The following is a 26,475-nucleotide window of genomic DNA, read 5'->3' as shown; positions in this document are numbered from 1 at the left end:
ATAAATGTAACCGTTATTCATGATATATTATGTCCTCTTCAATTTTACTTTTTTTTTTTATTGAACTTTGTGGGAGTTTATGTAATTGATGGATTTGTGTGTGACGTGGTGCTAGGAGCGTTGCAGAGGAATACAGCAGTGTCTGAATGTGTGTTATTATAGCATCATGTTAGTGATGCTATAGTGATAGTTGAGGAAGAAACTTTCAGCAAGAATCCCTGTCTTCAGATACTTTTAATTTTGTAAAAGCAAATAGATTTTGGACTGAATTTTCTCATCCTATCTCACAATCCCAAGATAGTTTGTTATAAAGGCTTAAGAGAAGGGTGCACATATCGTATGCATTAAGGTATACATTTAAAAGTATCAGAGTAACAGCCGTGTTAGTATATACTTAGATTGTAAATGCTTCAGGGCAGGCACCATCTCTTTGTTATATATGTTGTGTACTATGCCTAACACAATGGGTCTGAAGCCTCCACATATTACTACCATACAAATAAATAATAATTTCTGTGGTATACGTGGCTTTGAATTTCCCAACTGTTGTATGTTTAAAATTTCAGCCATATGACTGTTACCTAAATGTAAGTATTGCTTGTTTGTTTTTTATAAATGAGCATTTTCACGTCACTGAGTCGTGAATAAGCAATGAGAGGCTTACTGGGGAGGTGTATTTTGATGGGGAATTTGAAAGAGAGAGGGAGGATCCTGCTTCCTGCACAGGGTTAGGGAAAGCATATTAGGCACTAGGAACTGCAGGGAAGGCAAGGACACATTATAAAAGGACCTGTCATTATAAAAGGATGGATTTTGATCCCACTGGTGTAAGCCAGGAGTAACTGCATGGACATATAAAGCATTCCACTCATGTAAAACAGCTGTGAGATCAGACTCAGGCCCCAAAAGAGCAGGTATGGGGGCAGGTATTGCTGGAGTAAAGGGAATGAGACAGAGAAAAAGAAAAGATGAGAGCAGAGCGTCAACTTGATGTGGAAGGGGAGAGGGAGCCAGTGGATAGGTTTGGAAGGGGAAGGGATACCAGAGCCGCTAATGCACAAATGTAACAAAAAGCACATTACAAATATACTCAAATAATAACATGGGCCCAATTCAGCTTTCACAGACATGGTTAAAATTGCCATTGACTTCATGTGTAAGCCAGGGCAGAAATTTGCCCTGAGGGTCTAATTTAGACCAACAAAAGGAGGGAAATGCAAAGTTAAGCCCTCCATTGTAATATCTTCTACTGCTATTGAATTGTGTCTGCAGCTTCCCCAGGGCAAGTATGGGAAGAGAACACCACCACGACAGCTCTCAATAATTGTCAAAAGGCTCAGAATAGGCTTTCTGCTATTCTTCCAGTCTCTAAAATAGCTAGAGGTCTACATGTCTTCAGTGTTTGTGTTGACAGACCATCCTTCACCCCAAAAGGGACTAGGTTTGATGTTAAGTGGGCAGAATTAACACCAAAAAAGGACCTAATTTGTATGAATGATCTGAAACAGGCATGAAAAAGAGGGAAAAATTATCTTAATTTAATATTGATCTTAGTTGGAATAACTTTTGGTTTTAAGTCATCTCAGAAGTGCTGTCAACAGGAAGCTGCAATCTGATGATACGAAATTTTACACATCTGTAGGCTGAATTAGAGATACAAATACAAAAACTGAGCACTTAGGGATACCATTGGGCAGATTTGTGTCAGTCCCTGGAAAATGTCACATGATGCAATTGGGATAGGTTACAGTAAAGCCACATCATGGAAACGTATGTTAGTGACAGCATAGTTAAGTTTGCTTTTCAGGCCTGGTATGAAGTTTGTGAAACTATGCCATGCTACAAGCTAACAAGATGGTCCTATGGAAATGCAAGTGTACGTTTATATACAACATCCCCTAATAAGTCAGCAGTTAAACAGGATGTTGGAACCAGCTCCAAGACGACAGTGGGAACTTGTTTTGAAGCCTGCATAGTTGAACCATTACAATTACTCTGAGATTGTTCTTTCATTTGGTAGATAACATCGTATCATAAAGAGTCACTGTGCCTATGAAGCAATCCCATTTTAGTCATTTTAATTTAAAAAATAATGAAAGACAGCAATCTCTATTAAGGGCCAAAAAGGATCTGGTTTCCCATGGATGCACCTCAAGTGTAGCTTCACTTGTGAACCCCAAGCTGCCTGACAAAAACTTGTGGCTGTGGTTGCTTCTTCTCTGCGCAAAAAGTAGCAGAGAAAAGAACAAACCATCAGCTTGATAGAGTGGACTTTTAGAAGAGTAACTCCTTTTAATGTTAATTAGAGATGAGCTAAGGAGATGATCTTGGACATGGATCAAATTTAGGCTAGAGTTCCAGGTCAAAACTGCACCAGATCTAGGGTCAGGTTTAATGTCACCAAAGTTTCACAAATTCTTTTCACAAGATTTCAGCCCGGAGTGGCAGACATGTTGCTAAATTACCAGCCCTTGTGAGATTTCTGCAATCCTGAATAGTGAGCCATCAGCTGTTTTGTTGAAATCTCCAGTATCTTGGGGCTAAATTCAAACTAGTCTGGGAAATGGGCCTCTTCCACTTTAAGATGCGATCTTGAACCAAAACTACATAAACAAGTTCTGAACCAGGAATTCCAGTAAAGCCTCACTTGTGCCCCTTGAAAGATAAGGGTGGTGCACAGGGCTGGAGTAAGGTACAGGCCCTACAGGGACACAGACCGCTCTGGCCTTTAGAGTCACGCAGTGACGTTGGAATCAAAGGCTGTGATCCAGGGACGAGGATATAGGGTGACCCCTTGGGGGTATGCCTAGAATTCCAGATTGCCTAAAGTCAACCCTGGTGGGGAATATGAGTGTTGCTTTGGATTAGAAGTCCCACTGTGGACCCAATCACCTCTAGAGTTAATAGGAATTTAGGGGCTGAAGCGCCCCGTACCAAATTGAATATATGCCCACAAGTACCTCAGCTGACTGTTTTTTCAAGAACAGCATCATTTCTGGGAGCTACTACAATAATCAGTAACCATAATGCTGTAGCTGAACAGAACCATAGGACTCAGCGGGCTGAGACAAGACCTTGTCTACACTGGATTTTTTAACCACTGGTGCAGTTACTGTTTTAAGTCTGGGTAACTGTATTGGTACAAGCCATGTTTTACACTCATGTTCTGCATCTAGATTAGGGGTTTGCACCATAGCACCTACATTGGTATAGTTACAGCGGTGGGTAAAACCCCAGGGGAGACAAACCGCAAACCGCACGGCTAGACAGGGATACTTCTCAGTGAGTTTGGAAATCACAGCTTCAGTTAATTATACTGACAACCAATTTAACCAATGGGCAACAGAGGCTGATATCATAAGCCAGGTGGAGGTAGGAGTTGATATTTTGATAGTGATGATAGGTAGAGTAGGGATAGGCTGTGAAGGACCTTGAAAGTAGCAACAGAGAAGGGGGAGTGAAGGGAGGCAAAGAGAAGGGGAGCATAGACAAAGCAATGGGCTAGCAAAATGATCTTTTAGCAGCATTTTGAATAGATACAAGTGGGGTAGATTGCATTTGTCGAGGCCGGAGGAAAGGATGTGCAGTAACCAAGACATGATATGATGAGAGCTTGGATGAGAGTTTTAGCCATGTGATGTATAGGAAAGGTCACATCTTAGAGACGCTATGCAAAAAGAATTGGCAAGATTTAGACATAGCCCGGGTGTGAAGACCTAGAGTGAGGTCCAACTTGAACATCCAAATGAGAGAAATGCATGAGACAGAGATGAGCAATCCTGCACCGATGCAAAATCCAGCGATTTTGTTCTCACTTCAATCTTGTCTGCACAAGGATAAAAGGTATGTAAAAAATTCTTTAAATTCTGAGGAGGATCCAAGGGTTCACAATGGCCAGCTGAGATGTGCTAAACTGACTGTGCTTGTCCTGACTACACTACAAATGTAACACGTGTTAGTTAACCTTTCAAATAAAGCACCCTTTCAGCTAGTCCAGACGAGGCCTTACATGGGTGTATATCAAGAGTCACTCCACTGAAGTCAACGGACTGATTCTCCAGTGGCCAACTTCACTTTGCGCCACATACACTGACTCAGTGTAAAGCAAATTTAAAGTGTCCAGAGATTTGGGTTGGAGAATATCCCGTGTAAGGGGAATCTTCACCAGCACAAACCTGGTGACTTCTTCCTGGGATGGAACTCCCCCTTCTGGCACAAGGAGGAAGGGGACATGTTGGGGTGGTGGGTATCAGAGGAGTAGAAGAGATATGGTGGAGCAATTTTTTAGTGTGTGGGGCCTTATGCCTTAAATTACAGCTGTCCCCCTGCTGATTTAGTGTACACCATGCCAGGGGGTTGAGAATCAGGAGCTCATGACTGGCTCCCTCTCAAACCCCTCCCCCACCTTCCACTGCAACCAATCTCTGCTCAGGCACAGCGAGAATCAAGCCCAATGGAGTTAAATTGGTGAAAGTGAGAGCAGAATCATTTCCCAAGCCTCTCCATGGTTACAGATCTCAACACTGCTACATCAAAGTCTTGTGCAGAAAAGGTTATATTATTGAGAGAGAGAGAGAGAGAGAGAGAGAGAGATGAGATGAAAAGAAAAAAAACACGGTTTCGAGGGGATATAAATAATTACAAAAATATGTAATGATTTCCCTAAAAGTATGATATTCCCATCACATTCTTTTGATGCATACTTAGAAAAGTTTATCACAGTATACACATCTTTCTAATTAGATGGAACAAGCCACATGATTAGAGCTGTGGAAAAAAGCATCAAAAGATTTATAGAACTCTTTATATAATTAGAGAGGACTTTTTATAACCCATAAAAGAAGGATTTAATTGTGTTATTTAACATACAATTTAAATATCAAGATCAAACTAGCAGGGCAAGTGACTTAATGGGATAAATAATATTAACATCTAGTGCCAAAGCTTAAACAACAGAATGTCTTCATTATGCAAAAGAGTCAAGCAAATGAGACTTTCAAAGGCCTTTTTTTTTTTTTTTTTTTTTTTAAAACAAGCCCTTTCCCTATTGTTCTCTGAAAACAACTAAATCAGCTGCATAGCAGCAACATGCTGAGAGATGAGGAAAGAACTACTGGCTTTGTCCATCTGACCTCACTGTGACATTGTGGTGCAAGATCTTATAAAACAAGAGCCTCCTGCAGACCCTGCACATAGGATCTTTTAAGAACCGGTTAATTTTACTTTTGTAGCTAATTAAATGGGAGGGCGAAAGAGTGCACAAAATGTAAAACTGCTTGGGTTGACGTTGCAGCTTTGTTGTTTTAAAAGTACCTGGAGGAGCGTTCATAATTTGTCACTTTCCACAGAAACCTAAGAGACATACTGAGAGCATTCAGGATCCCCAGGATACGGTCTGCTCTTGTGTCCTGGCCTCTGCAGCTGTACTTCTTAAAGGAATGGATTAGAAACATATAAGCTTATTAGAGTGAAAGATGACATGCACCCACATCTGACACAGCAGGAGGAGGAGGAAAGTTCAAGAATGTATATATTAATTCCTGAAAAACATAAAACAGTCTTGAGGCCCTGGCAAGGAAAATGTCAGCAACTCAAAAGCTACTAGATTGCTATTGACCAGTTTCATGATGGCAAGTAGAATAAAGCCTTCTCCAGTATGTGTCTAATACTGCAAATGACACTGATCCTTTTTAATGTGCACAAAAGCTGACAACTAACTCATCTCAAGAACAGCAATCACAAAGCCATCTACAGGAATGACTCACCATAAACAGGTCACGAGCACCTATGTCAACAGCGAGCAGAAATGCCTTTTCAAATCTTTGATACCTGCAAGAAAAGGTGAAATGTATCATTTGCTGAGGAGGAGAACACCAGTTTGAGAGATCCAGCGTGCTCTGTGTTAATGTGCAGATGAACTGACAGCTCGTAAAAATCAATGAGGTGTGCTGCCCCTGCTCCAGTTCTCATCTAAAACATATATTGCATTTATTATGAATCCCAAAAAGGGAGGCTCCAGGTGACTGGTGAAACCATTTGTGTGATAGCCTGGAGATCACAGAACTATGAAATATGATGATGGCAACACTACTGAGCACTTTCATCTTCTAAACATTTGAGCAAACAATCAACATGTTTTGATCTAGTTAACGTCAATGGGAATTGAGGGTGTTTAGCATCATACAGGATCAGGACATAACAAATTAATCCTTATAACAGCCCTAGGAGCTAAGTAGGTAAATATTATTGGCCCCAGTCATGGTAAAACCTGTGAGAGAAAGAGCTAGGGGAGAAATCTGTGAGAATCCCCCCCAGAAAAGACTAATGTACCCACCCCAAACCTGTCTGGAACCCAGGGGTCCATGTGGAAGGTCTGTGTCCTTGCACTGGCTCTGGACTCTGGCAACCTCCCTCTAGCCCAGCTGATAATGCAGTTCCATTAGAGTCATGCTAACTCACAGTGAGAGACTCCAGGAACCCCCTAGAGCAGTGGTGGGCCATTCCCGGCCAATGGGAACCATGGCCACTGGGAGCTGCGGGCGGCCGAGCCTGTGGACGGTCAACATAAACCAACGGTCTCGTGGCCCGCCAGCAGATTACCCTGATGGGCCCACCACTGCCCTAGAGGCCGTGCTATCTTGTCTGGGTAAGCTCCACAGGGCTGGAAAGGGAAGCGAGGCAATAGAACACCCCCTGTCCCACAGACTCTTCTCCCTACCCAGAACGGCCCCCTTTCTAGCCCACATCTCCAGACCTGCTGAGAGTTCTCTGCAGGGTCTGGTGAAGAGGAGAACAGGGCCATAGAGGTGATGGAGCCTCAGTTCTGCATGGCAGGAGAGGGGAGATCCACAAGCAAAGGGTCCCCTCTGAGTGTGGATTTAGAAGGCAGAGTGTCAGCCCGTATCCCCCTTTTACAGCGCGTGAGCTGCCTGCCTACAGAAGGAATCTGTATCAGCACTGGGATCATGATTTCACTTTTGGTTCCCACTCCTATATTCAGATCACTACTCCAAGTGTTCCCAAACTGTTTCAGAATGTAAACATTTTAATAGAGAGACTGCCTTCTGGACAGTAGCCTCTCCCAAATGCAATCCCATGGACCACTTCCTTTCTCATTCAAGAACATGCACCATCCAGCGGCAACTACAGCAAATGCTTACACGAGAAAGAAATATCAAGAGAGCATTGATCTATGTTTTTAATACAAAAGGTGGACATCTATAGAAGCAATTGAAGCCAAGGAGAGTCAGCCCTCTATAGGGTACCATCAAGTGCTTTGTGTACCCAACCAGCACCACAGACCACACGTCGACAACTGCTCCTAGATCATGCTCATGTAATGAGAGATCATGTATTATGTCAGGGAATCTAGAAGAATTCTCATTACAGAGTATCAAAACCACTCTGCACTTGTTAAACGGAAGGTGAGGGTCCAGCTAGAGAGGACAGTACGGAAAAGAAAGTCTTGATATGGAAAAAGGTTTACTAATCTATTATGCTGTCTGCATGTTTCACCATATAACAGTTCAGTTGAATAATGTGAGATTTTGATTTTTTTGTAGTGTATATGTTTTCTGGTAAAGTTTTATTCTTGTAAACAGTCTGAAAAATCTATACGAAATGAAATAGTGTATTTTAAAAAGATTATTTTTTGATTTGCAGAATAACAAAAAGTAAAATAAAATAAAACATCTCAGTTATTATAAGCACAGTGTGCCCATAGTTAAGGATGCACAAGTGTTTCCATTTTAAGAGGTAATATTTAGTTGCTTATAACTTTTTTAATCTTTTACCTTTCTGGCCAAAATTTATCAGATTTATTCTCAGTCAGGGAACAGATTTTCTTTGAAAGTTTGAGCCAAAGCAATTCTGCTATTTTTGAGAACGAAGACAATGGAAAATAATAGTTTTTCCCCCATTATGAAAAACATTTGCGACTTTTTTTTAAAATAACAGCTGTACTGGGTCACTTGTAGATGACAGAAACTTGAAATTAGGCAGCGGGAGGTCACAGATGATGGTCTGGTGAAAACTGATTGTGATTTGTTAGTTAAGAGGGTTCAAAAGATGTGTTTTGTGAGTGCTCAGTGGATTTTGTAAGACAATCTATTAGTGGTCTGTCAATATTCTGTTGGGTGTACACAGGCTTGGTTAGATCAGGAAAGTTAGTGGGCAGTGCTGGGGCTTTTTCTCAGTTAGTGAAGGTGCACAGGGAAGAACGCAGCCCTTCTTTCCTTTGATGGGTGAAACTGTCTGACTAGATGGACCACTTGTCTGATCCTGTATGGCAATTCCTATGTTTCTAGCCTGGGCCAAAGCCTTGTTCTACCCAGTTCTGAAAAGCCTTCTTGCTCTTTTTCTTCTATAGTATGCTGGTGGAATGACACAGCAGAATGGAACCTAGAGATAGCCAGCAAGTGCTTTCCCTCAAGGGATGATGCTGGTGACAAGAAAGCAAAACAAATTAACATAAGCAGAAAAGGAAACAAACTCTCCAGCTTGGCATTCCTATGCCCCTGGGTGTGGACTCCTAGCTTCCTAAAGCCAATTTCCCACTGTGTCTTCCAATCACTAATTTACAGTCCTTCCCCTGAGCACCCCATAAGGGGAGGGGAAAGTGGAGCCGAAGTTAACTCCTCTATTACTGGAGTCCAGGCAGCGCACCAGACCTGTCACACATCTATATCTCTGAAGTTTTTTGTAATACTTTGTATGAAGGATACTACATTAAAATACATTGCATTCCATATTTCTTTTTAATCAAATGCTTTAACTGAGAGAAATACATACATAGATGTTACAGCGGTACATATATGTTAGTGTCATGTGTATACCTTTTTCAGGAGGCACCCCAAAATTAAATGACAGTTCTTATTCCTACGTTTCTCAAATATAGAATAAAAACACATCCTCAATCCCAAGAAGGAAAATAGGAGACTGAATAGTTCAGTGAAACATGCCTTGTAAAATACCAACAAGAATACGTCTTCACTGTGTCTTCGTTTTTACATGGCAACTGTTAAAGGAACAATTTGAATGAGATCTGCTCCAGCCAAGACCATACTTGCCACCAAAAATGAAAAGTAATATTTTCCTTTGAGTGACCTGCAGAATGGAATCATGGCCTTAAAACTGTCAGTTCTTTTCTGTCTCATAATGATTTCAATTTTTTCCCTTTAATCAACAGACATACTTCCGTCTCATTATGGCCCCTACTCAGAAAACCGTAAAGCCAGCTTGTTATTTCCAGAGCTGTACTGGAAAAAACTATCTACCAAAGAAATGCTCTTCACAAACCAAGAGAGCTGGAAAGAACAATCACAGAGACGTCATAAATTATTATAAGTAGTATTGCTCTTACATGAGGTAGTGTTTTCAAATGAAAGTGACAAGTTTGCATTACTTATAAAACCAATATTAAATCTGTCAAGAATGAGAGGCTTTGGTTTTTTTTCCCCCTTCAAACTAGCTTTATTTGCAAACCTTTTTTTAAAGTCTCTTTGATGTGTAACATTCTATTTTCATTCTGTAGGGACAATTAGAAAGTGTCCTGTGTGATGTATTAGTGCAAAGATCCCGGCAAACAGATCATGCTTGTTTTACAACAGGGTTTTGTTGTGGGGAGAGCTCTGATTATTTCTAGCACACTCCATTCATAGTTATCTGCCCCCAAACAATAAAAAAATTCACCTTTTGTTCCTGCATTAAGATTACAGGGCACAAAATTTGTTGCCTTCAGAATGGTGCTGATATACTACCAATCCTGAAGCAAACACTGTAACTTACTGCTTGCTTCAAAATAACTCTAGTAATCAAGACTTTGAAAAAAAGAGAGAAGAAAATCTACCTGTAAACTATGAAGTTCAGCCACTTGTTTGGTCAAAGTGATAGCCAACAGAAATATGACCTTAGAGATTAGCACTTACATACTATTTAACTATACAGGGCAAATAGTAAAGCATTATTCTATGAGCTGTTTAGGGTATGGAATATTAAGTATAAAACCTAATATAATAAATGATACTATTAGTATGTTCTTATATAACTACTTTCTATCTACAGGGCTCCTAACACTTTGAAAGATGGGTATTATCATCCCATTTTACAGATGGGGAAGCTGAAGCAGAGAAAGATTAAATGACTTGCCCAAGATTACATAGGATGAAAAAGACAGATTTAGGAACAGAATCTAGATCTCCTGGCTTCCAAAATGGTGGGCTGGACCTTGCTGTCTCCCTGTGTTAAAAGTGTGACTTAAACTGACAAAACTATAAAAGCTGAATGCTTGATTCTTACCTCACTTATATCACTTTTACACCAGTGTCATGCCATCGATTTTAGTGGGGTTACTCTTGATTTATGCCAGCATAAGAAAGGAGGAGAATAGGGGGCTCAGTCTGTAATCTGCCCCGTTAAATCTACACTAGTGTTAAACAAAAGATGACTTTAAGTCACAACAAATGTTTTGATGGCCTCAGTGTGCAACCACCAACTCTTGCTGGGGGCCGCTCTGACAATTTTTCCTAAAATACTTACCGTAATCAACTTTAGGAAAAACAAATAAATATGCACATATACACGTCCAAATCATTGTAATTTATTTATGTAGGTTTTTTTTGCAGACTCAATAATAAAAATAATGTACAGTTGTCTCTATTCTTTACTGGACCTAAACGGTTTAGAAGCACCAATAAGATGCTTTGCACGTTCTTCTCTTTTTTGTTGTTGTTTCTTTTGCTTTTTTTAAAGACTTGCTAGCTAGTAAGTCTGCTGTTGTGAAAAGTGATAGTTATATGTTAATATCACTTTTTCACAGCCTCCCAGATAGCTACAAGTCTGCTGTGAAAGGTGACATTAACAAACGTACAAATACCCATTTTTCACTGTAGACTTGCTAAGCCCCAGCAAGCCTGGGGACAAATTAAGCCCTGGATGGGGAGGTGGGTAGGGAGGCAGTGGGGACCAGGGGCAATGTGGGGGTGAGGGGAAGGGGAGGCACCTGCCACCGCACGGCCAAGGATCTGCCCTGCAGATTACATTTCTTTCACCCCCTAATTACATTTCTTTCACCCCCTAATTTTGTAATTGTACAAAAATTAAACCTAATTTATTTAATATACCTTACCTTTATGTACAGTGAACCAAATTCATGTCCCTGGATATGAGCAGGGGAGGAGGGTTCTCACTGATTTCAGCTGGGGGCTCTGCAGGTGTAGTGGAGGGCAGATTTTGGCTATCTATTTACTGCAATACCTAACCATAACGCAGAGGCTTCAAGATAGTGATTCATCTTTCACTCATTTTTATCCTGCTGATAATAGCTCATCTTAATTAATTAGCCTTTTACAGTTTGTATGTCAACTTCCACCTTCTCTGTATGTATATATGTATCTTCTTACTATATGTTCCATTCTATGCATCCGATAAAGTGGGCTGTAGCCCACGAAAGCTTATGCTCTAATAAATTTGTTATCTCTAAGGTGCCACAAGTACTCCTGTTCTTTTTGTCTTTCACTCTGAATTTCAGGGCTCTGAAAGTGGTCAAACTGTGTGTGTGGGAGGGGGGTATTTGTAAAATATATACAGTATATTAGTGCATCAACTGTGAGATCTTCTACAGCCAGTTATAAGAAGCAACAGGAAAAAAATCTGAGCAGAGACAGAGAAACAGAGTAGGAAATATACTGTAGACAAGGTGGAAGCATTTCTTTAGGGACTAGTTACCACCACCAAGCCTTCTTAGACATGCCCATTGACCATGTAAGCATATTCCTTATGCTGGGCCGATAAAGGAGGACTGCTGCATTATTTTTTTCTTGTCTTCAATAAGAGTACACAATATTTAGAAAATAATCCATGGCAGAAGGGCTGTGGCACAAATATTATTTACAAACCCTTCCTTTTAATTGAAGAAATCTTGAGCTCTCCTCATCTAGCAGTCCAATCAAGGATGATACGCATTACAAAAAGGAATATTTAAATACATACTGAGAAAAGACAACAGACAAAAATGAATATTGAAAAAAAAATTTACATGCAATCAAATTCCACTGAAATTAAGTTTTAATTGTTCAATATTGTGTGACGCATATGCAAATTTTTAAGTATTCGGAATATCAATCAAGTGTTTACTTACATCAAGCAATTGTATTTAAGCATATAAACAGATGATGAAAATACATTCAATCATCTACAACGCCCAACATTTACTGCAGGGTTTACATGATCTCTTTAAATTCAATTATTTCATTTAATATTTCAATTTAATAGCTCATTCTTTCATTCACTTTCTAGGCATTTTGCCCATTTCATAAGCCCAATAATATTAATTATTATTCATAAAAGAAGACATTTCCCATACGTTCTCATATCAGCAAGTTTTGGAACAGAAGCAGTTTGCATGATTTTTCAAAATAAGTACTGCTTTTCTTTTATCTACAATATTTTTTTCTTTTAAAATTAGACAAAACTAAAAATGAAGTTACATGTTTTAAAAGAATGCTAACCGCACTAGTGTGGGAGATCAGGCACAAAATGTTCAGCGAGATCTGGGCCAAGGATTTTAAAAGGGGGTGGCTGGCCACCTAAATAAGTGGCCTGATTTTAAATGGGGTCTGCTGGGTGCTCAACATTTTGAATATTAGGCCACTTATTTAGGCACCTCACGATGTTTTTTAGTGTCGAGCTTCAGGCACCCATTTTTGAACATTTTGGTGTAGGGCTTTAACACTCGTGTTTTAATTTAAAACATGCACATTTACATGCAGAAAGTCAGATTTAGGTGGAATAATTTTTTACTTCAATGCGACTTTGACAAGACCAGGCATGAAATTTTATAGACTTTCAGAAGAAGTTTCTTTGAGTTAAATTCCTGTAAATTCAGAGGCAATTAGAATATGCAATTATTTAAGTTTTAACCTACAGAATACACAATAAGTTACAGAATCCCTACACCATTCTGTTGTCAAGGAATCACTTCCTAGTTATTTTATACAGTGTTGCCAACTCTCGCAATCATATTCATAATTTTACTGTGAATCTTGTGATATTTACTTAAAATGTCAACTCCTGGAGACAAATGATTATGTGAGAATCTCAGCTTTCATTTGAAACCCAAAGAAAGGGCAACATTTTGACCCCATTGATTTCACCCCAAGTTTCTTGTTCTCCTGTTTGGGTGATCCCCAAGAGAGCCCTGAAGGCTAAGAAACCAAAAGGCAAGGAAAAGAGCAGACCATTAAAAAAAAAAAAAACTCTCATGATTTTGGGTGCCTGACTCATGATTTTTGAATGTCTGGGGCTGGCAATACTGAATTTACCCAATATTTTCAATATGCCTAGACAGGAGATGAGTCAAAAGAAACAGTGGTCCATTGTATTTCTGATATGCTTTGGGAGAAATGGATAAGCCACTGAATGTTTATTTGCTGCAACTTACCAGTTTTTACCCCAGTAAGTGTTCCAAAAGCATCACATAAATCAGAGCTAAAAATTCAAACCGTGGCTACTAACTGCTTTTTAAAAAATCGTTTACACAAGAATCTGACTTTAGAGATGGTAGTTTGTATCACTTGGCCAACCATATGCTGCTACATAAGCACTTAGGGGCAAATCTGAGTTTTCTGTCTTTAGATTGTGAGCTCCTCAGATCAGGGAACATGCTTATGGGCCAACCGGACACTGAGAGCCCATGCAGAGGGAGGGTCCCCACTCCCACTGGGCACCATGGGATTCTGAAACTGGGAAAGGAAAGCTGTTGGAAAGTTGGTTGGAGGTTGGTGGAGACGTGGCCAGCAGATTCATGACTACAGGATCTATTGCCCAAACCCTTGCATAGGAAGAGGCACACTGGACACAGAGCTTATTCAGTAGCAACTAAGGAGTGGCCTGGAAGCAGGGAAGAGACTTTTCTTTTCATGATCCTTGAGGAACAAACATAGTTACTTGACTGATTACTGGATTCGCCCCTTAGGTAGGAAACATGAAAAAGAAGCCAACAATGGAGGGAAGTGTTTGTGTTTCTAGAGGGTTTTTAAATGATAAGAAAAGTATAATTTATTAAAGTTGCTTTTATAAAATTAGGCTAGTAAAAGTTTTGTTTGTGTTTCTGAAGTGCCAGCTTCAGATATAACAAAGTGATGTGTGATTTTGATTGGAGTTGGCAATACTCACAATCAATTGTAGACATTAGATATTGGACTAGCCAGACTAACTTTATATTAATTATATCACACATTGTTTTTTCTCTTCCTATAGGCTGCTACAGGCTGTAGTAGGCAAAGAAGAATAGGAAAATTAAAGTCCCAATGACAGAGACTATTTTCAAGGACAAAAAACAATTCATAGTGTCAGCAAAGTTGGCTGCTAATTTTGCCAACTTTGGAAAATGAGATTCAAATCAAATTTAATTTTTTATCATTCAACAAAAGAGTCTGTTTTATAGCACAACGCCTGGAACATTAAAAAGACAACTACTTTCTATCAAAGGATTAAAAATATAATTTTATACACTTACAGTTGGAATGAGTTACTCTTCTGCACAAGTTGGATTTGGGAAGTCCTAGCACTGGAAAACTAGGACATTGTCCCAAGAAAAAAATCAGATTTATTAGTCACATTCTTCACCTAAAATTGCTTATGACCCACTGGCTTCAATAAGACTTATATACATGCTTAAAGTTAAGCATGTGCTTAAGTGCTTTACTGAATTGGGTCTTTAATGACTTATGAGGGAAACCTGTAGTGTAATGCTCTGGAAGTCATACACACGTGCATCCTACATAAAGATTAATGAGTAACAATTTACACAGCACAGCAGTTTTAAGCCATTCAAGAGTTTCTGTTATTTTGATTTTATTTTATTTATATTGTTAAGCTACATATCGCTAAAGGAGGTCCATATATAAGTTTATAGCTTATTGAGAAGAAACACACAGGTCTAAGACTATGATATAAAGCTCTGGATGGAGAACTGAATGCCCTTTATATAAAGAGGTATGGAGCAAACACCACAAAAATAAATTGGAAAAGGAAGCTAATATGAGGAGTCTGAGTGTATGACACCCTGGCCAAAGAATTTCCTCATGGGTTTAATTTGCTGTGAACCTGCATAAAATATTCCCAACACAAAACAATCCTACTATTTGCTCTGTAAGATTATATGAAATCATGTTTTGAAACTCTTCTCCCTGTGTTGTTTTTGTATTCTACTCTATAAATACAATAAACCCTAAACTGATTCTTCAGTGAAATGATTCATGTGACCATATATAAACGTGTATGCTTCTTCTCAGATAGAGGTGAGTTTATTTTATATAAGAGAAAGGAACTGAAATACAGATCCAGTCATAAAATGTTTCATATGCAGCTGAAATTGTGTTTAAAATGGCAGATTAAATATAAAAGCGTATACTGTTCAATGTATTTGCTCAGTCTTAATGGCAGACGCATACAAACAATATAGAAAATACAGTGCTGTTCCTTTCCATTATGCTATTTCTTGAGTTCTTAGTGCACCAGTGCTTCGTGTTGGGAGAGACTGTAATAAAGAAACCCCTTTTTGTAACGCACATATGAAAGAGGGAAGATTTACTGAGGGAATCTTCACTCTGAGTTTCCTGTGTTTTGTGCAACTAAACAGAACGTTGAATTAATGGAAGTCTGGATGGAGGAGAAGGATAGTCAAACACAGAATTATTAGTAGAAATATAGGTTCTATACCCAACCCAGCTCACACTTTTCTGTATGATCCCGGGGAAGTCACATAAGGTCTTTGCAAAATATGGGTTAGGTATTTGGAAGGACAACTCTTGGGAAGAACAATACTTTCCCATTTCAGAGGAACGTTATGTGGATTCATTCTTTCACGTTTGTACAGTGCTTTGAGATTTTCAATGGAAGGTGCTAGAGAAGAGTAAAATATTATTCAATTAAAATGGTAAGAGAGCTGTTTCTTTGTAAATTATATTTCACTATTTTCTCTCTCTTATAACCTTCATTTCCTTTGAATTTCCCACACTACAAATTTGCTTTATCATACTCATTCTCCTTCAAGAGAATATATTTTGTTGCCATAGCAATATCTTCCTTCCTTGCAATTTTATCATAGTGGCTTTCCTTCAGGTTTCTATAAGCTGCAACTAACACCCACCCTCAACACACACACCCTCCCAACCTTTCAGTTCCTACAACCTTTCACAACTTAGTAACTTCTCAACCGCATACCTTTATCTTTAAATACAGACACTCTCCAACATACTCTTCCAAAGTACTCTAGGCTAAAAACAGATGTTAATTAAAAATCCAGATAAGAGCTGATGACACCTGTTGTTTCATATTTATTTTGCTCAACCCTGTCTATTAAATCCCAGCCTTCATTCCATTAATTATCTTCAGCTTTTCTTCTGTTCTTGCTTTAGCCCTCTCACTCTGGTGATCATCTAAACTCAACAGTATGTCTTGGAAGCTGTATTTTATTGAGCAAACATATCAGCCTGTATACACACCAAAGACAGCTCCATCGCAGGGGCCCCGCATCACAACGATGGTTAAGGAACAGTTGCTGCCTCATTATGAATCTCTCTTATCTGAGTGTGATATCTCAGCAATTTCAAACCGTGGCAGATGGGAATTTGATATTCAAGTTAAGATGGATGCACTTCCCTCCCCTGCCTTATCTTTCCATGAGTTACAGGTACAATTCTCCCTCCTGCCTAACAATGGACAAAGGTGTACACATGGGGTGCAGCCACAAGAGAATAATGTATTAGGCCAAATTTTTCAAAGTTGGATGCCTAAATTTAAGTATTTAAATCCATATTTAGAAATTTGGTCCCAGTCTATAGTTAATGAGTTGCTGAGTTATGCACCCCAGAGTGCATTACTCTCATTCCTCTATAGCTATCACTTTGTATAACAGGTTTCAGAGTAGCAGCCGTGTTAGTCTGTATTCGCAAAAAGAAAAGGAGGACTTGTGGCACCTTAGAGACTAACCAATTTATTTGAGCATAAGCTTTCGTGAGCTACCGATGAAGTGAGCTGTAGCTCACGAAAGCTTATGCTCAAATAAATTGGTTAGTCTCTAAGGTGCCACAAGTACTCCTTTTCTTTTTTGTATAACAGGGAGATTTTCAAAGGAAGTTGGCTGCCTAACTGCTCTTTGTGCCTTTGAATCTCTCTCTATAAAAGTTTTTTCAAGTCTCTCTATCTCTCCCTCCCTTCACCATCAGAAAACTTACCTCAGCATCAATTATATCTTGCTGTGAACGGGCCAGAGACAGTGATGTGGAAACAATATATATAGAGACCATGCTCACATTTACTGATTGTAGGTTTGCTAGGTTACTAATCCAGAGAATGCAAATTCTCAGGTTACCCTGAACCAAAGATGGCAGTGCCAAAGCACGAGGGTGTTAAAATCTCTACGTTTCTTTTAGTGATTCTCTTCCAGCCTTTCTTTTGTTTCAGTTGCAACCCTCTCACTCTTATCATCATGTAAATGATGTTCCTCAGCTGTCCAGTGTCAGAAAGAAATTGAAATATGGATGAGAAATACCTGGCTGAAGCTCAAGATGGGTAAGAGAGGTGAAACTGGGTAGGAAGATCCCCTTTTTAAGACCAAGAAGATACTCTAGGCTCTATTGAGGGCATCGTGCTTTTGATAGTGAAGATTGTGCACTGGACTTATCCAGAACTATGATGTATTTTACCGTAGCTGTTCCTGTAACTGATCCACTCTCAAAACCCCATGTACTTTAATGAGAATTCCACACACCTGCAAGATCAGGATCTTACATACACAGATAAACACATCACACACTAAAACTAACCAATGGTCCTCATTCTGACTTGTCTGCTGTAAAGCCAGTTTAACCATCCATGGAGGAATAGCCTCGACATAGGGACAGGTTTCAAAGGGGTAACCGTGTTAGTCTGTATCAGCAAAAACAATGAGGTGTCCTTGTGGCACCTTAGAGACTAACAAATTTATTTGAGCATAAGCTTCTGTGGACTATAACCCACTTCATCAGATGCATGAAGTGGGTTATAGCCCACAAAAGCTTATGCCCAAATAAATGTGTTAGTCTGTAAGGTGCCACAAGGACTCCTCGTTGTCTTGACATAGGGGTTTCCCTGGGCAGCACTGGCTGGTGCAACAGCTCTATGTCCCTCCCTTCTAATGCAGCCCAAGCTGTAGAGGTATGTCAGAGAATGGGAGACAGTGTGTAACTCTGCAATATTCCCATTCTGGGCCATGCTGCAGCCCACAAGTGCCTGTGGGAAGCTGCAGTAAATGAGAGTGGCCCTTGGGACTGCTCCAAGTATGCTGGGGGTCAGGCCCAGAATCCCAGAGACGACATACAGCCACCTTTCCGGCTTTCCCCCACTCCCAGGTGTGCCTTCCAGGAGGTGCAGCACAAAATCTGGCCCAGTATCTTTTTTACTGTGAGGCTACAGAAATTTCTGTTGCTAATGCTTCACAGGATTGGCTTCCTTGGGAATTATATCGTCCTGTTTATTCTTTTCTGATACTTTGCCCAATTTTGCTTATTCTGTGATCTTCACCAGAGAATTAAATCTCGGACCCATTTACATGGTTTCACAGTAGCTGACTGAAATTGAAACCTGTAGTGGAGCTGGCTTAAGAAAAATTCATTAGCAATACTACTGAAACAAAGGCGCTCTATACTGTCACTGGGTACAATATTTAACTGGAAAATACACATCGAGTGAAGGCAAGGTGGCAACCCTATTCTTGTTTCTCAAGCAGGTCGGGAAGCATGACTCTGGGAAGTTTTTTCATGTACACTTGGATCACAGTGACTGAAATTCCTGTCGGTGACTGCGGCATGCATATGAAAACTTCCAGTTCTGATCGCTTTTACAAAATGGCAAAAACAGCGAATACTCTCTAGAAGATGGTAATTTCACCAATGTTTCTATTATACCTACTACATTCTGCCCTTATGGAGATCCAAGGAAACCTGACTGAATTACACTGAAGGCCATAATTAACCCTTAAAGGGTTGCCATACCCACACTATACAAAACACAAATGACATTCATAGAATCATAGAATATCAGGGTTGGAAGGGACCTCAGGAGGTCATCTAGTCCAACCCCCTGCTTGAAGTAGGACCAATCCCCAATTTTTGCCCCAGGTCCCTAAATGGCCCCCTCAAGGATTGAACTCACAACCCTGGGTTTAGCAGGCCAATGCTCAAACCACTGAGCTAGCCCTCCCCCTATTATCCAAGACAGTCTCCTTAAGAGAAAAGGAGTACTAGTGGCACCTTAGTTAGTCTCTAAGGTGCCACAAGTACTCCTTTTTTTTTTGCGAATACAAACTAACACGGCTGCTACTCTCCTTAAGAGAGTAAGCCACGCTCTTAGCTCAGTGGTTTGAGCATTGGCCTGCTAAACCAGGGTTGTGAGTTCAATCCTTGAGGGGGCCATTTAGGGACCTGGGGCAAAAATTGGGGATTGGTCCTACTTCAAGCAGGGGGTTGGACTAGATGACCTCCTGAGGTCCCTTCCAACCCTAACCTTCTATGAATCTTACACTCTCCTGTACTGTTATCATTAATATTTATAAATACAGTTCATAACAACACTAGCTATTAATACAATGACAACACCATACCTTGCCAAACTCAGGGTGCCATTAAAAAAAAAAAAGTCATACCCTCCTGGACACATAAGGCCCTACCCTTACCCAACATCTCTCCTAAAATCCCACTCCCACAGAGGCAAAGTGGCTGGAAATCTATCCTTATAGGGTGGTGGGAGTTCTCCAGATCCCCAGGTTTAGAAGCACTCACAGATCCCCTTGTTTTTCAGTGATCTCTGTCTGTGTAATGGCCCCTAAAAGGCAGTTATTGGTGTAAGTTCAGCAGAGTACTGGTATACCCTTCAGGTGTCCTGGGACTGCCCAGCAGACAGTGGAGACAGCACTGGGTGGAAGTAGGCTTTTTTCTACTCTGTCCTTCTGTCACAAATATTCTGCCTTCTCTCTTCCCTTAGAGGTGACTGGTTGTTAGAGAGAGTTCCATGTTTGAGCACTGTTTTTGTGTGCATGGGGTTATACCATTGCAATCCTGCATTTATTTGCTCACAACTTTACCAAATTCTTCTTCTGACTCCGCTCAATTGCACCCAACACTGAACTTTGTGGACGAGTGCCCACGGCTCTCCTGAGAGGACATTACAAGGTGTACCTGCAGTGCAGTGGTAATTACAGTAAACTTGAGGTAGGAGGCCAAGCTTCATTTTCAGACTCAGGCTGGACACAATGGCTTATCCAGTATTTTTAAGTGTACATCTGATCAGATTTGCAGCTTGTCCATGAGGGAGGGATAGGCACACACTAGTAATTGCAACACCACTTTGTTTTGTAAGTTAATTCATTTTCACCCCAGAGGAAAATACAGCTATATTCTTTTGGTGGAATCATCAGATTTTGAGATCCAAGTTGTCCTTGAACCTTAATATATTTTATATGATATGCATGTAACAGAGATAAAAGCTTTAAATTCTTTAAAATGTAAATTCACAAACACAAAAATAGACTCCCGCGATAAGGGAGAAAAGGACAAACTGTAAATGCTGATCTGCTGGCTATATTCTGACTTGTGACAACTCTGCAGCTGCAGTTTAGATGTTAATGTAAGGGCCTTAATTTCCAGCTCATGAAATGTTCATCTCAGAATGTATGCGTTCATGTTGCGTGTGAGAGAGAGAAAGCGAGACAGAAACAGACATGTTCTGAATAAAACACAGAGCATGGGCGTGTATGTGTGTAAAATAAACAAGTTATTTTCATGCATTAGGAAATACGACAAGAACAATTTATGAATGCTTGAGTGGAGCAAAGCAAAGCCATGAGTCAGCTATGTAATGTCATTCCTAACAAGTGAAAAATACCTATTCCATCCCTCTCCATGTTCTGTGTTCATAATGCATTAAATACATGGTGATATTATAATAAATCAGGAGAGTGGTTTTCTGATGTCCAAGAAACATCAAAGATGTATTTGATGCTTGTAATTCAGTTCCTGTATTTTATTTATAGATAAGAATTCAAATTTGAAGTGAAAATAGTTATTCATACCATACGTTCTAATTTTATGTCTCCCCAGGACAGGCCCTTATGTTCCTGTCAGTGCTGGTGAGAAACAGTCTTTTGATAGCTTTTCACCTGTGTTTAAGAGGACTTTAATTTTCATTTTGTATATAAAACTCTTGCATTCAAAGGTATTCCATTCTCATGATTTAAGGCCTGCTTCTGCAAAACCCTTCAACTCCCATCAAATTCAATGGAAGCGGAGGAAGCTCAGTGGCTTGCCGTATTGGGCCCTTAGTTTTTGATAACAGAGAGAAACAACATGGCTGCATTAAAATGACACGTTGTAATTTGCATTTCATTTCCTTCTAGTAGTGATTTACTTTCAACTCTTTGCTGTTCATATTCTGTGCTATCACAATCCATTATGACCTACGTTTTCGGATCTGAGTAGTGGTTTCGGGTAGCTTCATTTTTAGGTGCCCAATTTGAGACACCTTAAAGGGGCCGGATGTCCAGAGGGTGAATACCCACCATATTCTGAAAATCAGGCCCCTTTAAGGTGTCTCAAGTTGGGCACCAAGTAATGAAGGCCTATTATTTCATTGATTTGGAAATAGATCTCTCAAGGCATTTGTAATGGAATACAAAGCCTTTCATCTACAACATCTGCCACCTACTGCACTGGTTAGGCTGGCCGTGACCCATTGCCATGCAATGGCTGTTTGGTGGCCTGTCTGAGACGGCAATCTTAGTCCCGATTCCAGCGCACACAGGCGTTTGGATCATAAAACTTCTACATCAACTGGCCCCTTTTGTTGCATCTGAAGAAGTGGGGTTTTTCCCCACGAAAGCTTATGCTCAAATAAATCTCTTAGTCTTTAAGGTGCCACCGAACTCCTTGTTGTTTTTGTGGCCCCTTTTGTGGCACTCCCCTCAGCCAGGCCAAAAATTGCCTCGGTGTATAGTCTGAGCTACTATAACTCTCCAAAAAGAGGTCCCCGCCAGACAAGACTTGGGGCACACTGTGGGAAGGGGAAGCAAAAGAGATGAACAGTTGTCTGTGTGAACCATTTTCAGTTTCGGATCTAGAAATGTCTAAACATTTAAAGTTAAGATACATAAACGCCTCCACCTTTTCCTGTCTCCCTGTATGCCTCTCCTGATGCCCTGCTCTCCCTTTCATATCTCTCCTGCTCCACTGCCCCCACTTCAGACCTCCCAGCTGTCCTCTATATCACCCTTCATACGCCCCAGTTCTCTCCATACCCTCTGCAGACCTCCATCTATGCCTCTTCTATCCTCCGCAACCATTTTCTCGTCTCATGCCTGCATCCGCAGGGAACAACCTGAACAACAGGGAGTGCAAGAACCCTTTACTCCTCCAAAGTGCATGGTGCCCCAAAGGGGTGAGATCATATCTCATCCCTCAACCCCTCTCTCCACGCACTGGCCAGCAGATTTGTGCAGAGGGAAATAGGTCTGCATCTCACAAAGGGCTAGAGCAGTGGCTATGCAGCCTCTGTGCTTGAAAGAATCAGGAAGCATTATGCCTTCCCATTCCTCTCTGGGGCAGTGCAACTGTACCTAAGGGTATGTCTACACAGCACACTAACGCAAGGCTCTGACTCAGGCTTAAGCCCAAGTTCCCTTCTGTCCACACAGAAATCAGTCTGACTCAGGCCCAGAACAGCGCTGGACTTGGGCCCATAGATCCTGCTGGGGGTGGTTCAGAGCTAGAGTCCTCCTGTGACACAGGCATTTTGCAGTGTGGATGCAGTTCACGTCTGGCTCATCAGACTTGGACCTAGAGAGTCTGCCAACGCTATCCCATAATGCCACTGGGCTGTGCTTCCGAGGCCTTCCATCCTCAAACTTCCCACTCACTTTCCAGGAGCTGGAAGCAACATCCTGGTTCAAATGTGGCTGGTCAGCATTTAACCCTTTATTTCCATGATGACTGCTCAACAAGAAACTCAGACAACCTTCACGTATATCAGAAATTGTCAGCACTAAGAAGTCCTGCATCAAGTGCACCGCTAGCTGGCCAGGGGAACACAGCTGGATTCTGGTTAACGTCTTCTGTGATGCAGGCAAGGTGTTCAGCTTCAACAAGAGCACAAGAAATGATCATATCTACAAAGCTATACATGAGTGGCTGGCAGCACTGGGGACTGACCAGGCAGAAGAACGATGCAAATCAAGCAACTGAAGACAGACTGTTGCCAAGTCAAGTATAACCTCTGGGAGCTCCCCATTTTCCTGCCTCTTTTACAAGGAATTCAACCAGGTACTGGAAACTGTAGTGAGCACTGACCCCTCTGTGGTTCATGACAATGTGCTGAGAGGGGATGGCACCCTTCTAACCCCCCCAATCACAGACACCGCTGGAGAAGAGCCAGCCACTGGATGAAGGCCAAGAAGTGACCCCGGTGCTGAAGCCCCTAACCAAGGAGGCTGTGCCGTTGGAGCAGCCCCAGCACATCCTGGGTCTGTACTCAGAAGAGCTGTTTGGGGATGCCTCTGAGGAGCAGCTGGCTATAGAACTGGCAGCAGGACAAGCGCTGGAGTGGAGCCTTGTAAATCTCCACCACCATGTTTGTTTTATAAATATATGGATGGGGGGAATTTCTGGGTTGTGGCCCTACAAAGTAATTAATACAAGCCAGGGTTTTGGTATGCTTCCATTCAGGGTGGCACCCTCAGCATTCCTCTAGCGCTTTTTCCTCCCCCCGACAGCATGTAGGATTAAAAATAGACACCACAAAAAGGAGGGGAAAAGTTAAACAAGCAGGAATCATGAAAATTTTATTAGTAACTCGCTGACTTTTAGAAGTACGGGTTGAGGCTGCACTTAATAGCCTCACATACCCCTCCTGTCTAACACAGCACACCTTATAAATCAACCACGCCCGCACTGTACTGGACAGCCTGTAAACTGAGTCCCCCAAAAACCTGGCCATTATGAGGCCAAGTAAATCAGAGGGACAGGGACACCCAGGAATAGTTGGCCATGTCATTTGGGAACATACATCTTTCACTGTTTTGGCACTGAGTTTATTTATTGTGTTGTACATTTTGATGGCTGCAGGTCTGCCTTTCTGGTTCTTACATTGGAATGTAAACACCTGTGTAAAATAAAGAGTTGAATTTGCACAGAAGGCAACAAGAGAAAGTTTCATTGTATCAAAGGTTAAAAGTGGCACAGACTGTAATGAATTTCATCACTTGCCCATTCTCAATAAACTTCAGAATAAAAATTTACGAACTGTTATCACAGTAATCCATAAACTGTGAGTGGCAGTACATGGCCAGTATTGACAAAAATACACAACTCATCTCCATACATTTCATTACAGCCTCACAAAATTCACAATACATAATATCTGCACATTTTAAAAACATCCTACAGCTGCCCCACATCCATAACACAGCACTACCCCAAATACAGTTTAATTCCGCCTTATGTATGGGACCGTATAAACCCATTACATGGGTGCACAAAACATCCCTGATTTCCACTGTGCATGTAGATCCAGCACCAGTCACAACAGGTGCACTGTCTGGCTGCGTGTACCATTCAGAAATCTGGCAGTATCTTGAGATCACTCCTGGCTAAAACGTTCCCCCTTTTTCTTGCAAAACACTGCCGATCACAGTAATGTGGACTGCACTAATGACACTGGTATCCAAACAGTTTTGAAGGCAGTGACAATGGGATTTCCATCTGCCAAATACACATTCCACCACCATGTTCCTACAGTTACTGAGCATATAGTTGAACTTCCTTTTGTCAGGTCCTCTGAAATAAGGGTACGGTTTTATAAGCCATGGCAACAGGGGGTAAGAGGGGTCCCCTAGAATAACAGAGGGAACGGTGACTATTCATAACAATGTCATTTGGTGGAAATAATGGCCCAGTTTGTCCAGGAAGATAAAGTCCTGATCTCTCGAATATCCTGGCATCATGCACCCTGCTAGTGCATCCCACGCTAGTGTCCATGAATCTGCCCCTGTGGTCAGGGCCTGCATAACGATGCAGTGTACCCTTTGCAGTTTATGTACTCATGTGCTCCTTGCAGAGGGCAACTACAGGCACGTGAGATCCATCAATGACACTGGCACAGTTTGGAAAGCCCATTCTCTCAAAGCCAGCAATTATTTCAGGAACATCTGTAATGCCCACCACCTTTGGGTACATCACAGTCCTGATTGCATCACAAGCCTCTGTCACAACAATGCCCACGGTTGATTTGCAACTCCAAACTGTTAGCCACAGACCTGTGGCAATGTGGGGTAGCCAGCTTCCATTAGGCTATAGCGACCTGCTTCTGGACTTTTGTGGCCTCCCTCATGAGGATGTCCTGTTGCTGGGGCAAGCTGATCCCAAACCTCCTGGAACATCTACTTCATGTGAATGTGCTGGACCCACTATTGGTCATCGCAGGTCCACATGATGATGTGATCCCACCAGTCTGTGCTTGTGGCCCAGCTCCAGAAGCACCGGTCTACATAGGGTGAATCTGTGGCTAAGGCAATAGGCATGAGCAGCATCAGCTGCTGGCATGTCAGTATCCCCTTCCTAAATGCCGCCAAAATGTCCACCAGTGTCTTGCAGACACTCTGCCTGATTCCTAAAATAGGACTGACAGCATAGATGGAGAAGTCCTTCCACTGGCTCAAAATCCATGTTGATGGCTCTGGCTGCTGGGAGCATGTGGATGCAAAATGGCTTGACTGGATGTGCTGGTCGGCTAAAACCACCCAAAATAATTCTGGTCAACGCCCATGGGATGGACAGACAAGTTCTCCCAAGACGCACTACGAACCAAGCCCTAGAGTGGCTTCAGCTGGTAAGGGCACTAGAACTCTGGGATACGATGGTTCACACTCACAGAAGCTGAAATTCTGACTCAGGTAGCGCCGTATGGATGCATCAGCACCTTTGTGGGAATCAGGTTTCCAATGCAGTGTGGATGCTCAAGTGCTGACTTGGAAGTACGGAGTCTGCAGGCATGGGTCACACAGGCCGCAGGCTTAGTTTCCTCTGTAGACACACCCTTTGTATGTCTAAATGATCTAAGGGATCAAGTTGGTTTACCAATGTTACTTTAAATCTATCAAACCATTTCTAGCCACTTAATGAAACATCTCAAAGGAAGCAGGAAATAAACACCAATTAAGACAGAACCACTTTAATAAAATAAAGAAGCTTTGGACGCTGGTTTTTTTCTTTCTATTAGATAACGCTCCCATTTCTGAACATTTCATTCTGTACGTAGATTATGTTTTCTCAGATAAAGCAGTACCATCTGTTCTGCCCACAATCACATGATCATATCACTTGGATTCCACTGAATACAAATCCTATTGACAATAGGAAGACAACAAAATAGCATGCATTTGTTCCACAA

At 41.2% G+C, this 26,475-nt stretch overlaps 1 protein-coding gene across 4 annotated transcripts in view; it reads right to left on the bottom strand.

Moving 5' to 3' along the window:
- LOC102938329 (WD repeat containing planar cell polarity effector) overlaps positions 1 to 26,475 on the bottom strand; it is a 255,151-nt gene that overhangs the window by 78,830 nt on the left and 149,846 nt on the right. For 3 of the 4 annotated variants that reach the window (XM_007062889.4, XM_043543984.1, XM_043543983.1), the window contains exon 13: positions 5,766 to 5,829. In XM_007062889.4, coding sequence (XP_007062951.3) covers positions 5,766 to 5,829 — 64 coding nt within the window. Of the gene's footprint in view, positions 1 to 5,765; positions 5,830 to 24,108; positions 26,141 to 26,475 lie in introns of those variants that run through there. The other variant, XM_043543985.1, reaches the window with a different exon arrangement.

Source organism: Chelonia mydas, chromosome 3, assembly GCF_015237465.2.
Source record: "Chelonia mydas isolate rCheMyd1 chromosome 3, rCheMyd1.pri.v2, whole genome shotgun sequence".
Taxonomy (NCBI): Eukaryota; Metazoa; Chordata; order Testudines; family Cheloniidae; genus Chelonia; species Chelonia mydas.
Note: the sequence above shows the minus strand (reverse complement) of the source record. Positions and strands in the feature narration are given on the sequence as shown.